The 16,042-nt window shown below is 44.5% G+C and overlaps 1 protein-coding gene across 4 annotated transcripts in view; it reads right to left on the bottom strand.

Annotated features, from left to right (window-relative positions):
• SAMD11 (sterile alpha motif domain containing 11) overlaps nucleotides 1–16,042 on the bottom strand; it is a 133,198-nt gene that overhangs the window by 69,559 nt on the left and 47,597 nt on the right. For 3 of the 4 annotated variants that reach the window (XM_062593748.1, XM_062593750.1, XM_062593749.1), the window contains exon 4: nucleotides 6,695–6,745. The exons of the other annotated variant lie outside the window; for it this stretch is intronic. In XM_062593748.1, coding sequence (XP_062449732.1) covers nucleotides 6,695–6,745 — 51 coding nt within the window. The remainder of the gene's footprint in view (nucleotides 1–6,694; nucleotides 6,746–16,042) is intronic. 4 annotated transcript variants of the gene reach the window in all.

The raw sequence follows: 16,042 nt of genomic DNA, 5'->3' as shown, positions 1-16,042 counted from the left end.
AACTATTCACCTTTATCATTCCTCTGAATTGCTGCGAGCACATAAATGGTCCTCTTTTTCTAACCCATCCCAATAGCTAAATGAATCATTCTGGGAATGAATAAGAGAGCAAAAAGTACTGCTAAAATCTGATGAAATAATACACTTTAATACTCTTTAGCAAACAAATGGATGCTAATTCTCTCCTCGCTGCTTTTCCATTCTTCCCTAAAAGTATGTTCATCCCAGGATCTGCACAAACACTTGATCTATGGGAAAGACAGAAGCCAAAACCTTTCAGGTAAGTCCGCACTACATGACCCTTGAAAATCCCAGACCTAACTCGCCCACTCACGTGGGCCTTGAGGAGCATCGTGCTAACGGCCTCCATGGAATTCAGGGAACACTGCCGCAAGCAACTTCTACAGCCAGTCAGTGACTGACCAGTAGCTTCCAGCAAGACAGCCTCCAAGACTGACTGTGCTTCCTCCCAGTACAGGTCTTCTTAGGCTGTTACACCCACAAACAAAAGGAAACCATATACTCTATAGCACAGTAACAGAGGTCTGCCCAGTTGCCGTCTAAGCTGAGGGAGCATCAGGCTCATAATAAACATTTAGCAGCTCCTCCCATTTCATCTCAAAATATACATTATTAAATCTTCACATGGATTTTCTTACACAACAGGAGGCTTAGCTCCATGGCTGAACCTTCCAAAACGCTCTTCTTTCTGACACAGAATGTTCTTGTTAATGTCTATCAACTGTGTCAATTTGGTGTGGATTTATACTATTTCTCTTCTTCCAGTTAAACAAAAGAACAGTTCTATTTACTTGCTGGGCAACTATTGTCTAAAATCAAACAGGTATGTCGCTGTTTGATGAACAAACTGTGTTCACCCAAATGGAAAGTCTTTTCCTTCCAACATACTGTCTCCACATAGCCATGCCTTGACTGCCAACAACAGTGGCATTAGCCAGGAGGTTCCTTGTTTTTATTGGCTTTGCCTTCAGGAAGCATGTCCTGGTTCAGAGTTTTAATTTTAACAGTTGCAAAGGTGAGGACTCTTTGTACATTCCGCCAAAATGAGGATTAAATCATTTCCGTAGGCAGTTTAAGTCCCAAAGCCACAGCAGAAATAATCTAAAAGGGCCAAATTCAGCTTTGTGTTACATAAATGTCCTTCCCATGCCAACCAGAAGGCAAAGTTAATACACTCAGTATTAATACACTTCACCAGGAATTTTCTTAGCTCTCTATAGCACACAGTTAAGAGTCAGCTTCACAGCTGTCCTCCACAGCCCCCATAAACTGTGGAAACACCTCCACAGGTCTACGTACAGCTGATATCTCACCAGTCTTCTCTGGACTAACTTAAAACACTTGGGCAAAATCTGGCTTATTCAGCTTAGTTCAGTTTACAATCAGCCTTTTCCAGTGGGACTACTGCATCAGTCCTGCTGTCTGCTGGGAGTCGAGGCAGAAGTCAGTACTGGCATTGGGGGGTGGATGCAGGTTCCCATACCTACACCTCAGCTCTCCTATTTGAAGGCACTCTTGTCCCTCTGCAACCGTCTGATTTTTATACTGAAACTTAAAGGTGCATGTCTGACAAATAGCAGCTCATTTAGCAACAGATGCTAAAACTACAAGGCTTTAAGGGGTTATATCTAGCTTCCAGCTGCTGAAAGCCTCTTGCAGCCTCCCAGCTGTACTTCAGGTCGCTTAGATTAAAAGGTAGTAGCTTACTAGCAAAAATAAATAAATAAATAAACAGCCCAAAGGCTGTCCTGTATCAGTCCTTAAAGGGCACTGCAGCAATATGCTCTGGCATCTGATAACTACCTGCATCACACAGCAATACTTCCTGCTGAGTCAGGATCAGCCTTGACATGTTCAAAACCATCTGCTTTTCATTTCTTCTCTCCTGCTTTCTTTTTTTCTCCCATTGTATTTTCCAAAGGAACAGGCTAAATCAGTGCATTTCCCTTTGTTGTTCTTCTTCTGCCCCATTCACCACGTTTTTTTCATCTATTTCTTCTACTTGGCCTGATTTATTTAATGTCCTCTTTTTTCTTGACTGATCTCTTTCATTCTTTCTTAAGGACAGTTTTCTGAAAAGGATGCAGCTGTATCATATAGACCAAGGATGTACATTTAACAACCCAGTTTAAGTGCTGCTGTTTAAACTAAATCTTGGCTCTAAGGGTTTATATCAGGGTTAAATAGATGTGGAAAGGGCCATTAAGTATGTTATAGTCAGACTTAAACATACAGATACACATGCTCATGGATACACAAGATCCTCGCTCAATGTCTGTCTGTCTAAAATTCATTCTAACACAGTTCAGGCCCATCCAGAAAGGCTAGTTAAACACCACTGTAATCCTTGTTTAAACCACAGTTTTCAAATGCCATTTATTTGCTCTGGGCAAAGGCTGTCTTTGTTTTCCTTCTATCATTTTATTCAGCCTTCATGTGACATATATATGGAAAAAATTATCCACTGGGTCAAGTAAGCTTGGACTGTCCCCTCGAGTGTTTTTTTACTCATACTTCAGTGAAGAGACGATCCTGCCTTCTCCCACCTCTTTGCTTTGTCACTCTGCTATGCCTTTGCCAGCACAGGACTTTGAAGACAGAAATGCTGGAATTTGCTCACTATGCACTTGAAAGCTAAAGCATGTGGTTGAACATCAAGATGCCTAATTCCATTCTTAGCTGCCTTCCTTATCTTTTTATGCAGCTTTAGCCAATTTACTCAGCATCTTCTTTCCCATCATTCAGGCCATTTTTAATGAGGGCCACCTTAACAGCAACTCTTGTCTTCCTTGCAAAGAGGGGAGGCCTAACTGCACTGAAAGTGTCTTGAGAATCTCAGATGGGCAGAATATTCATTCCGCCTTGAGCTGCATCACTACACAGTCCCTTACCTACTTCCCACTCACTCCACCTGCAGCTCCCTCAAGACATTGAATGGCAAAAAATAGGATGAAAACCATTTTCCCACCTGAACCTCCTCTTTATTCTGTAACCTATTTTCATAATGTGCTTCAGCCTCAGAAAGGTACTCCTGCCTATGGTGCTGAGCATCTGTGGCTCACACTAAAATCAATGGGAGCAGACAACAGTCATCTTCTGGTGGAGACCAGGCTTTAACCATGTTTACTACTTCAAAACTTGACGGGCTTTTCTTGAAATAAAAGGGGAAGAGCATCATTTATGAACAACAAATTCCAGCAAATTGTTCAAGGTAACAATATGTCCATACAAAGGAAATCTATCTCATAAAGGCAATTTTAAAGGAGGCATATCTGCAAACTTCACAAAAACTGAAACCTGGTCACTGTGTTGACTTCAAAAAAGCCTGAAAGGGAAGGGAGCAAAGCACCTGCAGATATGAGAAGAGATCTTAATCTCCTCTTTCAGGACAGTTCCTCAACCTTGACTTTTGGTTCTTTGCATGCAGAACAACTTGTACCCAATTACATGTCTTTTAATCTGGGGCAATGCAGGCAGCAATTCTATGGTGACTAGACTCCACCGAATCCAGCTATCCTCTGGCAACTTGGAAAGGAAGATCAAAGACAATGACAAAAAGGCAAGTAAATTCAGATGGCGGTTCCCATACCTGCTTGATTTAAAGCAGTGCAGTGTTTATGTGTTTTCATGCAGGTATGATGCATCATAACAATTTCCTGGCATGGTTTGGGGATGACCTGTAAAACTCCCATGTGCTGAATTAACTGAATTATGCAGGTGACTGAGAACAGAGGTCAGTTAAACCTTTATCCTATCCCCCAATGTATTTTACATATGCCAGATATTTTATAGAATTGTGATGGCAATTTAGGTCACTTAAATACATACAACCTTTTTCTGCACTGATACGTAAAACACACAAATGATTTTCTTTGCAGCATAGAATGGCATGGGTTGTTTTCTGATGAAATGGCAGGATGGGCACACTTTTGATAGTCGAACTAGCCATTTAATCTTGAAATGGTAAAGTCTGTGTTCCCAGGAGGGAACTGCCAATATTTCTGCCAAGAGAGAGCTAAACTGAAGGGAATAAACAGTTAACCTGAGGAAACCAGCGACACATATTTGCTGACATAAAAATCAGATCATTATGTTATTCCATGCATTTAAAAGTTCAGAAATAATTTTTTCAAGATGGGAGTTCTAATTTCCAAAGGTGTTTGCACCTTTAGTTGCCATTGTGTTAAACAGCGGAATTGTTGCTCACATAGTTGTTAATTAAGGCTTGTGGCAGCACTTCTGTTACAAACCTCTGCCTTCTAGGAGTTTATAACTGGACCATAAAACTTTGCACTAGACTGAACTTTATCAAAAGGTCTGCCTAGAAGGAATCCTTTTTTTTTTTTTTTTTTTTTTTTTTTTTTGGTGTGTGTGTGTATTTTGGAGTCCCAAAAGCTTACAGTAAAAACTAGGGATTTTTTTCTAAAGGATGCTGTAAAAAGAACTTCAACTTTTTTTTTTTTTTTTTTTTTTTTTTTTTTTTTTGGGGGGGGGTGGAATGTGTGTTCTAGTTTGCCTCCTAAATGCTTACTGGTTGGAGTGGGGTTTTGTGTGCTTAACATTATAAATTTTAGGGATTATACTGTTTGCTTTTCAGGGGCAAAATCTGTGCTTAGTTAAACACCAGTGAATGCCACTGCCCTCACTAGTTCACTGATGGAGTACGAATCCAGTGCGGATTTCCTACCCTTCACTCTCCACTGCCTCCATTGAGCCTCATGGTGGTGCCAAACTCGATTCATACTCCAGGAGGCAATTAAATATAGATGAACATGTCTCTCCAGGTGCAGTTTTATTTACAGCCTTCACACAGGAAAGTTGCCAACAGAACAATCTAAACCGTCCTCGCTTTGGGCATGGGGAGGTGCAAGGGGTTAAACCAACAACAATTTTCTTTGTCTTTCCCTCCTTTGCTGCCCACTCTCAACTCTTGTTGAGAGCATGCAGAACAGAGGTAGCACTTGTCAGAAGCGCTTGAAGGGCACACGATGGAGTTGGAACTCATATTCTCGTTTCCTGTCACTGATGCTTACATCTGAGAAACGTGCTGGGGCTTGCAGACAAAGCATCAGCTGCAATACCGAGATGTATGCCTTTATTAAGCTCTTAAACAATGTTCACTTAGTAAATACTGCATCTGCTTCATCGAGTCTAATACATGTAAGTCTTGCCACAAAACTCATCAGATAAAATTATTTGTGCACCTTTGTCCAGACAATCTGATCTCTGTAGAGTATGAATCATCTTTCTTAAATGTTTGAGAAGTGCCTAGCATGAAGCAGTACTTCCACAGTAATAGTTATAATAATAATAATAGTTTCCTACTGTTTTTAATCAGTGACTGAACGGGAAGTTTGCACAAAGCATCAGAACCAGTTTTAGCACATCAGAATAGTTATTAGGGAACTATTATTTGCAAGCAGATCCTGTGGACCAGATTCTGATTTCTACAATATATGCATATACACAAAATATATATAGAACTAGATTCTGGCCTAATCTAGGCCTATTCTACCTCCTTCTGTTCTGTGTTCCCCAAGAAGCTTCACGGCAAGTCTGTTAGTTATTGGCTGCACATATTAATTTCTCGTTTTAGAAAATAGGCAGCACTTGCCAGGCTTATATATTTCTCTCGAGGATGGCAACTGAGTATAAAAAGCAAATTTTAAAATTCCAGTTGTCTTTTCCTAGTACAGAAGCAAGTAAGTGCAACTATATTTTTAAAGGATTGGAAAAGTTATGACTACTAGCAACACACATGGAGAAAATGAACTATTAAACACCATGTTGAAGTTATCAGCTGACCACTTCAGAGGTCACAAAGGAATATCCCTGTTCATAACTGCTATCTCCATTTTGTGAGTTTCCACCTTCTTCACGTACGTGTTACTGCAGGAAAGCACACTTCAAAACCAGTATACCAGATTGGTTTGTCAGTCCCTCAAGTCTCACAGTTCAGGCTCCTATATCATTTTTTTATGTCCTGTAAAATTATATTTTTTCCTAAGCTAACTTGCAAATGCTCCTGCTCTACACTTGCAGCTGTAGAAGTTCACCCCATTCACACTCCGCATTACAAAATGCAGGGTCCTATTAGCTGTGGTACTTCAGTACTGCAGTAGGATGACTACATGCACAAGTTCTTGCACAACCCTGTGTCTGAGTGATACCATTTTGTTATATAAGCATTGGTCATGCAGTGGCTCTTGCTGTTTGCAGACACAGGCCCACTTTTTAAGGTACCACTGCTTCGGCTTTGCTAAGCAGAGCATTGCAGTTTCTGAGCAGCTCAGAAGCACAAGTCAATCTGGCCTTGTCTTATAAACCAATAATCACTTTTGCAAATGAGATGTCAGTTAGGAAATACATCCAGGCCCCTCAACTTTGCATTCTTGCAAAAAGGGACCAGAGTAAACATGTATCAAAAACAATAATGGGATTTCTTTACAAGTCTAATTGATTCTCTCTTCCACCATTAAAGAGATTTTTTACCCCAAAGACAACTTTCTTCAAATAAAAGAAGAAAAGAAAGAACATGGAGAAAGAAAAGGAAAGAAGGAAGAAAAGAATCACAGCACTGACAATTCATTTACATCTAACAGCATCCATACGCCAGTAACATGTATCATAAACTCTTAGCCTACCATACAAAGAGGATGCCCCAAAATGGTACCTGCAAGAGGTCTCTCGGAAGGAGATGTTTAAATCCCAGTGGGTGTGTATCCTGTTAATAAACAAACAGAGAGGTCAATGGCACATGCTGAACACCGCATCTCTTGCCACTTAAAGAGCAGCTCTGTCCTGAGAACCCCACACACCCCTCTCAGACTCCCTCCAGCCCTCAGCTACGAATACTGCGTCTTTCCTGAGCTGTGGGGTGCTGCAAGAAGCCACGCTGCAGCCCTGAGAGTCCACAGCCGGCCACTGTGCTGTCAACCAGAGCGCTGCGAGCGAGCCGTAGTGTGGCGAGGGAGCCGCTTTTTGCTGCACGCAGCCTCCCTAACAGCTGTGGGGCACAGGGATATTTTATGAATAAAACCCATATATGTCTGTACTGCACTCCCTCCTCCATGCCCACTCCAGCTGTAAATAAATTATTAGCAATTTCCCACCTTGGAAATTAATTTCACATATTCTGTCACTCTGCCTGCTGACAAGCAGCAACAGCGGATTCTAGATGAACAACATCCTAAATTAAGATGGTACAGCCAGGGGGGCTGGGTTTGTTTATTTTTCTTCCCTTGCTACTGTCTTCAAGAAGACAGCACCTACACCAACCCAGATGACTAAGGCGAGTGCTTGACCTTCTGTGGTCTGGTGGCTCCACATGATACCAGGGAGCACTAATTTCCCCTGCCACCCGGAGAAGGTCTGCAGCGATCACTGTTCCTCCATGTCAAGGTGATTGACAGGAACCCCAGCCATCCGAGACCAAACTGGCAAGCAAGCCTGTCTGCATGCACAGCTCCACTCCCACATCCCTCAGCTTCTGCCTGTGAACATGCCAGTTTCTAACTGTGTGTGTCACCTCCTGCAGACAGAGGTTCCCAAAAGCATTCAACAGAGTTGCCTGCAAATATCGCAGCCAGCAGAGCCCAAATGCACTTTTGCGTATTTTGTGCAGCACTACAGCACCATTGCCTCTGCCCTCAGCTAGGAAACACAAGAGTTTGAAGCTGAAGACCATCCGACTGCAGAAAAGGCCTAATCCAAAACTTGCAAAGTCAGTAAGAGCCTTTCTCCTGATTTGAATCTGCTTTGAATTGGGCCAGAAAACACTTAAGCCTGAGCAGTGAGTCAGTGGGACTTAATGGAGGTTTGAGTGTCTGCTTAAGTGCTTTCCTGAATGGGTGCCCCTGCTTCAACCTAGTTCAGAAATCACCTAAAAATAACACTCAACATGTAAATAATTTCACATCCATAACACGCTGCTGCTGCAAGCTTTACTACTGTGATAGTGTATCTTTTGTTCAGTTTCTACAAGACTGGTTCAGAAAAGGATTCCAGTTGCTCCCTGAGTAGTTCTTTTGGAGGATTGCTTGATTTTTATTAAATATTAAGTTCTACCAATAAAGTGAGGCTCAGAACTGTATTTATCAATTCCTCTTATCTCAAATCCAGTTTTTCCTCCTCAAAAGAAATGAAGGCTTGGCCCCGAGCTGTATGTAGATTAAATGCCATGTTTGTCTAGTTAAATCTGCATGATCCCTTTCCTGAAGGAAAAATCACAGTTCAGAAAAGTTGTGGTTAGGGTAGCCGACCCCGTGGTCTCTGAAGGCAGCACACATCTTCTCCAAGCAGTGCTCAGAGCCTAGCAGTGGGACCCAGTCCCGTCCAGGCCGTGTATGTGCTCCCATTACACCACTATGCATGCTCCACTGGGCCCTCACAGGGCCTGGGTAACTGGTGCATGGAGACCCGCAGTAACAGTGTCCCATTCTGCCTCAGTACTAGTAGGAGTTTTACCGCAGCTCAGCCAGCTACGTGCCTCTGCTCTGCACAGGAGCTCAGCTCTGGAGTTCAGAACAGGCAGTGGGCATCCATCCACTACACCACCACCCGGCGGGAACAGCTTCACGGCGGACTCTCAAAGCAGTGCGGTGATATTCCTTTTACCTGTGTGGCTATTGTACCTCACCTAACAGCCCCATCCTCACTGGGAAGCGTCGTGGCCCCGTAGCTCTCCTACTCAGACCTTGGGACCGCAGAGCCTGTCCTGTAACGGAAGGGTCCAGATCCTCCCCAAACGCCAGGGAAGCAGGTAGGCAGGCACCTCTCAGCCACAGCGCGGTCAAAGGAGGCACAAGGCGCGGAGGAAGTGAAATGGCCTGCTCAGGACAGCAAAGGGAGCCAGCATCAGAGCAGGAGTTTGCCTGGGCTCCCAGCTCTCCGCTTCGGTTCAGTCCCTAAGTTAAACTCTCAGACTCCCGTAAGATATAACAGAGTTTGCTGCTGATGACATTGGTAGACAGCAGATAGCAATCCTGAGAGCCAGGCAAAGGCATGTCTCATAACGAGGCTTAGCGCAGCCGAACTTCAAAGTGTAAGACACTGCATCAGAGAGTCGTAAGTAGTGGAGAGGGAAGACCCATACTAAAGGAATAGCTCTGATCCACACAGAGGCAGACAGCTATTCGCCGGGATGGATAATTAAACACCTATATTTAGACAAATGAATAGGTGAGAATGAAATTAAATCCTAATTATCTTTTTTGGGGGGGTGGGAGGGAGAGGGAGCAGAACCGGCACTCATTCCACATTTCTATGCTGTTATTGCCAATTAGATTTCCGAGGCTAACGTACATTTCGCTCTAACGGGTTATTCGTTCAATTGAAATCAAATTACTAATAATTTGCAAGCTATCATCAGGCACATAAGCCCATCCTTGGGTTGTATAGAGAGTGGTGATCAGGAGCCAGTTCCTTACAAATTAATAACAAAAGGAAGGAGAAAAACAAAAAATGCAGCCAGGCAAGCAAAAGCACTGCTGCCGCTACTGTCTCTCCCACCTCCTCACCCACCCATGATCTCAAACACAGTGTGATCGGTTAGAAAGTGTTTAATAAAAATGACCAGATGGGCCCCACAGCAACAGAAGGAGGCTGGTTCCCTGCACTGCTTTGTAGGCAGGAGAGGCAGGCTGAGGGAGGTGGAAGCAGGGAACTGCTGGAGCAGGCGCCTCAGCGAGGAGGACTGGAATGTCAGGGCTTGGTTTGCACAAAGAATGAAACTACTAAGGTATGCATGCGAATCAAGAAAGATTTAACAGGAAGGGCTGAGGCTATTTGAGGCATATCTGGAGCCTGCACTGGAATGAGAATCCAGCTCAGAAAAGAAAGCGACAGAGTTGGCAAAATAATGGAGAGCAGCTGGGATACTTTTTAATTTTTAAGTTATTTTTTTCCTTCCTCTTCATTTCTTTTTACCCTAGCGGCCCCTGCAGTTTTCAACACCAGAGCGGCAACCATGGAAGAGGCCAACAGAGTGAGTCAGGCATCCCCTAACGTCCTGTCACTCCAGGGGCAGCAACAACCTCATTCTGCAGCTGAGCTTTTGCACTGCAGCCAGCTCACTTTCTGCTGCTCCCTTTGGCTCACTCCCGGTGTCCCAGGTGCATGCTGCAGTAACCAATACACATGGCATGTAAGTGTGGAGAACACTGGACGGCATCCAGCTACAGGAACAGGTCATTACTGCCAGAAGCAGAGACCATCAAAGCCAACTCTTATCCACAACTGTCCTTTTCCCTTCTCATTTGCTTTTAAGATCAACACGTCATTTGGAGGGGGCTTTAGCTGCATCTTTCAATTTTTTAGCACAGGCAAGGCCAAAGAGAAGGGAAAATATCAACAAGGTTTTGCCACGTCCTCTGGCAAAGGCTGCACAGATGGGACAGCGCTGGGGAAAAGGGGAGCTAAGGACTTCTACCGCACGGGCACAGCCCAACCGCACCACAGTCGGCGGGAGTTCAGCGTGTCCTGGGTCAGGCCCTTCGTCTCACCCTCCTGCATGGGAACGGCGCACGGTGAGGCCTACGCAAAGCAAAGGGCAGTGCTGCAGGTGAGTTTGGGAGGATGTATGTGCAGGCACCATCATGCAGGCTGCTTCACTGAAGGTCGGAGCTAGCTCCTTCCTCCTCTGCTCTTCCCATATACCACCATCTCAACTCCCGCAGTCTGTTTTCAGGCACACTGTTTTCAGGCAGCTAACGTAAGAAGCTTGTTCAGGGAATGAAGAGTGGTCAGTTCCTTCAGGGAACCTCATACATGGTGGCAGAAAGAATGGCCTAATGATTACAGCAAGGCTGAGACTTGGACTTGAGCCTTCTTCGCCCTGGAATCAAAGTCATAAATGTCAGATGCAAAGAGCTACACAGAAGCATCCAGGACCACTTCCAAGTCAGGATTTCTTTTGCTTTAATTTTCACAGCTCATCTTTGTCTCCAATCTCATACCTCTTTCTTGGGCAAGAAGGGATTTCTTACTGTGTATTGTATCTTATCCTGCAGCATCCGTGAGAAGTAAGCAACCATTTCCTCTCTCTCTCTCTCCCCCCCTCTCAAATATATGTCCTCATTAGATCAACGACATGCTTCCTGGCACTCTGGACCAAGTCCAGTCTTCACTTCCCAGATGGACTTTTAATATATTTATTGAATAGGGTGATTGTTATTAAGTGGTGCATGGTTCAGAGAAAAAGAGGAAGGAACGAGGGAGGAAAGAAGAAGGAGGAGAAGAGAAAATAAAGGGTTGGGGAGGAGGAAGGGGCTAGCTTTTGCCTTCCAATTAACAGAAAATAACCAGTGGAAACTGTGCAAGAAGAATGTCATGAAGCAGCAAAATATCTCTCCAGCCATAAGGGAGGCCCTGCTTCCCCCCTTCTCTTGAATCACAGCAATTAGAAGAAGGGCTATTGAATCTAATCTGAGAGCCTGATTCACAGCTGAAGCCCAGAGCGTTTCCTGCTCTGCCATGTGTCTAGTCTCTTTAGTTGTACACTGTCTGGAAGAGCCTCATCAGCTTCGCCCAGTCCCCCGGCATGCTCTGGCTTTTGCAGCAGTGTTGTGTGGTTTATTATGTCGCGAGGCTGAGCTCCACCAACAGGGAGGATGCCATCCTACACAGCTCTCAGCCAGGGCAGCACGGGGCTAGAGTGTTCAGGGCTTTTCAGAGGAGGCCGAGCAAGAGCAGGAATGCAGAGCCAGGGTTATATACATGGCACATCATCCGAGAAGGCACTGGGTCCTTATTACTTTGAATAACGAGCAGGTGCATGTGACATAATGGGAGGGCAGTAGGGACTTGGGTTTGATCTTCAATCAATTAGAGAGTCAAAGAGCAGCAGCCTTACGGGATGTTAGAAATAGCTTTCCTCTTAGAGACGCAGGCAATGGAAAGGGTGACAACCTCTAACCATTAAGCCTTAGCGGAGCTTCGTAATTTCTGTTAGAAAATGTACAGTAAGAATGCTGTGAAGCCAGCCTGTGGGGTGAGGGATGCTGGGGGATGGAGGAGAGCAACCTGCCCCTGTCTGGACTCTATTTATGCTCTAGTTGCACATGGCTGCATGAACAGAGGCAGAAGACAGCACTCTACCAATCCTTGAATAGGCACCTTCATTTCCACTGTTCCCCTCCGGTTAGAGGGGTTAGAAACACTAATCCCATGGCAGGTGCTAGGCTCTTGGGTCACATCGCTGCCCCAGGCCAAGGAGATTCCTGAGGGCAGGAGGATATAAAAAAAAGGAGGAAGGACTTAAGAGCAATATGAGGTTGTCCAGAAATCTGCTCATCAGTGCAAAGACACTCTGTTATAGGGTGACTTTTCTTATCCTCATATTTCTCCCCAAAATGGCTTTGATTTCAGAACAGTATTTGGCAAAAAAAATCAGCTTCTTGTGTGCTCTCATTGTACAATCTGCTCCTACTTTTGCTCCTAGTCCTCTTTTTTTAATAAAAGAATTTCAAAGGCATTTTCACTACACAGGTCCATTTGCACCTATCCTGCCCATTACTCAGTCCAATGAATATGTTTACATGATATTCCATAAGGGTTTCTTCAGAGCCTTTATGGTTGGTCAAGTCAGAAAGTTTCACCATTTTTAACAGGTGCTTAAGTATTATTGCCTCTAATTATTAGCCGTTCCATCACATTTTCCTGGGGAGTTAGCCAAAGCCATGTTTCAGTGAGCAGTTCCCAACCTATCATGTCAAATCTCAGATGCTACCATTATGTTTCTCCTCTTCTTTCCCTCTGCTCCCAAACTAATGAAAAAGGCCAGGCTTTAAAGTAGGAGTTAAATTCATGCACCCACATGACAATGCTGGGCTAAAATCCAACACAGTATGAGGATCTTACTGTTAAAGTTGAACCTTATTCTCTGGCTACATTAAGTTTCCTCTGCTTGGAGATTTTTGGGATAACATAATGGAACTCCTTAAAGGCAGTTTCAACACCAATGTGAAAAAGCTCATAGGCTTTTGCCAAGGTAATGAGTTTCTCAGTATCATTGGTTGGAATTTTCCAGTGAGTCCAACAAAGTTATACTCCCCAAACTACTGCAGTGCAATGGAATCTGCAGTCTCAAACTCCTTCTGCATTGCTTTACTTTGTGTCTACCGTAACCCAGGGAGGGGTAATCAGGAAGCAAAGTGGTATACATTTTTGCTTAGTTTACTGAGGAAAGGCAGCTTAGTCAATAGTCTGCCAGAAATTAAAAGAGCTTCATGAAGCCAAAGTTTCTCATTTCACAGAATCACAGAATGGTTGAGGTTGGAAGGAACCTCAGGAAATCATCTAGTCTAACCTCCCTGCTCAAGAAGAATCACCTAAAGTAGGTTTCCCAGGACTCTGTCAAGATGGCTTTTAAATATCTCTAAGGATAGAGACTCCACAACCTCTCTAGGCAACCTGTTCCAGGGGTCAGTCACCCTTCACAGTAAAAAGTTTTTCCTTATGTTCAGACAGAGCTTCCTGTGTTTCAGTTTGCGCCTGTTGTCTCTAGTCCTATCACTGGACACCACTGAAAAGTCTGGTCCCATCCATTTTACACTCTCACTTCAGATATTTAAACACATTGATAAGATCTCCTCTCAGTCTTCTCTCCTCCAGGCTGAAGAGTCCCAGTTCTTTCAGCCTTTCCTCATATGAGAGATGCTCCAGTTCCTTAATCATTTTAGGAGCTTTCTGTAAGACTCAGTCCAGCAGCTCCATGTCTCTCTCATACCAAGGAGCCCAGAACCAGACACAGTACTCCAGTTACAGCCTCACTAGGGCTGAATAGAGGGGCAGGACCGCCTCCCTCAGCCTGCTGGCAATGCTCTTCCTAACACAGCCCAGGATACCACTAGCCACCTTTGTCACAAGGGCACATTGCTGGTGGATGGTCAGCCTCCTGTCCATCAGGACTTCCAGGTCCTTCTCTACAGAGCTACTTTCCAGCAGGTCAGCCTCCAGCCTGTACTGGTGCATGGGGTTTTTTTCTCCCTAGGTGCAGGACTCTGCACTTCCCTTTCGTGAACTTCAGGAGGTTCCTCTCTGTCCATCTCTCCAGCCTGTGGAGGTGCCTCTGAAGGGCAGCACAACCCTCTCAGGTATCAGCCTCTCCTCCAAGTTTTGTATCATCAGCAAATTTGCTGAGGTTGCACTCTGTCCCTTCATCCAGGTCACTGATGAGTAAGTTGAACAGGACTGGGCCAAGTGTTGACTCCTCAGGTACACTGCTGGCTACAGACCTTCAACTAGACTTTCTGCCCCAGTCACAACTTAATCATTTTTGGCCTGTTCTACATAGTTTTGGTACCAATTCAACTATGCCAGTATCATTTTCACTAAAGTAATTACACAGGTAAAAGTCCTACAAATTGTATCAGTACAGAGGTGCTCTATACTGACATTAGCATACAAAAATGCCCTATACTGATATTATTCTTTTCTCTACACAGGAAAAATTATAGCCAGACAAGCATCCTTACCAGGAACCAGTAAAACTTTAACCTAACCATAGCAATTAAGGCAATGCAACTATTGCATGTAGGCAAGGCTCTAAAAGAGTAAGCTTTTTAGGAACCAGAAATCTGATCAGAAGAAAAAGGCTTTTTCTCGGCAGCACTGTTCCAGTAATCTTCAGAGCTTCCCCCCGAGCGCTTACAGGCTGGGTATCAAGCAACAGTATCAAGCTCAGCAGATGCCACTGGTTATATGAGACAAGATTTTAAGCTCCTGTTTTCCAGACAGGGGGCATAACACAAAGGCTATTTAGCACACTCTGCAAAGCAGGCTAAAGAGGACTCAAGGGGTCTCACTATAAGATGAGAAACACTCACCTTTAAGCCTGAGCAACCCGGACCTCAAAGCAGATGAGCCAAGCTCATTCTAGCACAAGGCTTGGTTTCCTTGACTTAATTACACAGGCGCAAGACAGCATAGTTTTAGCAGGACTTGGTCGTGAAATAAGATGGCATTCAATGAAATGAACTAACTTCAGAAGTAGTTACAGACTCTCTGCTCTGGTCTCTGCCTCAGACCTCCTCTGAAGGCCATCACCATGGGCAGTTGCCTAGGATCGCAGAGGGAATCAGTGGCAAAAGCTAGTTTGAGAGACTAGCCAAGAAACTAAGCTTCCAGCTTCTGTCCTAATCCCTTAGAGCTTTTTCTTTTGTAATGCCCAGATCTCAAAGCAGCAGTAAGCATGCCCTTATGCCAGTGACAGGCAACAGTTGATATAAAGAAAATTGGGAATGAGAGAAAAAAGAAGAGACAAACATTTTCAAAAAAACTAGTGCACCTGTTTGCAATGGTAAATGCGCGCAGGTGTGCATAATGGCTGTTCAGGGGTGCAGGAGAAAAACACAGGTTCGCCCAGATCCTGACCTTGTTTTCTTGCTATCACAGTTTAACCTATTTCTTCCTCTCAGTGGGAGGCAATAAAACCTCAGCCCAATCCATCACCACTCAGGGAGGCTACAACAGGTGAATTAGAAGCAGAAAGCAGATGGGGCATTGCCTCTGCCAGGCCCCAGCTGTCATGTCTGTGAGCCGTCTAGCCTTTACGCTGCTGCTGTCTCTGGAGCCAGCCTCATGGCACCTTCCACCCCAGGCCACCAATGACAGCGAGAGCAGAGCAGAGTCTGTCCCCTCCGGCAAGGCTGCACGAGAGCAGTGTTAAGTCGCTTTCTGCTCGTTGCTCTTAGACAGGTGGTAATGGCCTGGTCGTGCCCCTCTTTGGGACAGGAAGGTGATGATCTGGGGGGACAATATATTTAAAATGCTTGGAAATACTGAGGGATTTGAGCAGTAAATGTTTCTGGCCAGGACAGCAAGCACTGAAGTTACGTGCTCTCTTTTTTTTCCTTCTGTTACTGCACTCGCCAGCATCGTGCCTGATCTGTTTGCCTCAGCTGCTCTAGCTCTTCTCCATACACTGCAACAGAGCTCCCAGGAAAATGAAATGGAAAACAACTCTGCAAGAGCAGTGAGACTCTAAGCTACCTGGTAAGAATCATGCACACCTCTAAGGAAT

The sequence above is a fragment of the Rhea pennata genome, chromosome 22 (genome assembly GCF_028389875.1).
Source record: "Rhea pennata isolate bPtePen1 chromosome 22, bPtePen1.pri, whole genome shotgun sequence".
Lineage (NCBI taxonomy): Eukaryota > Metazoa > Chordata > Aves > Rheiformes > Rheidae > Rhea > Rhea pennata.
Note: the sequence above shows the minus strand (reverse complement) of the source record. Positions and strands in the feature narration are given on the sequence as shown.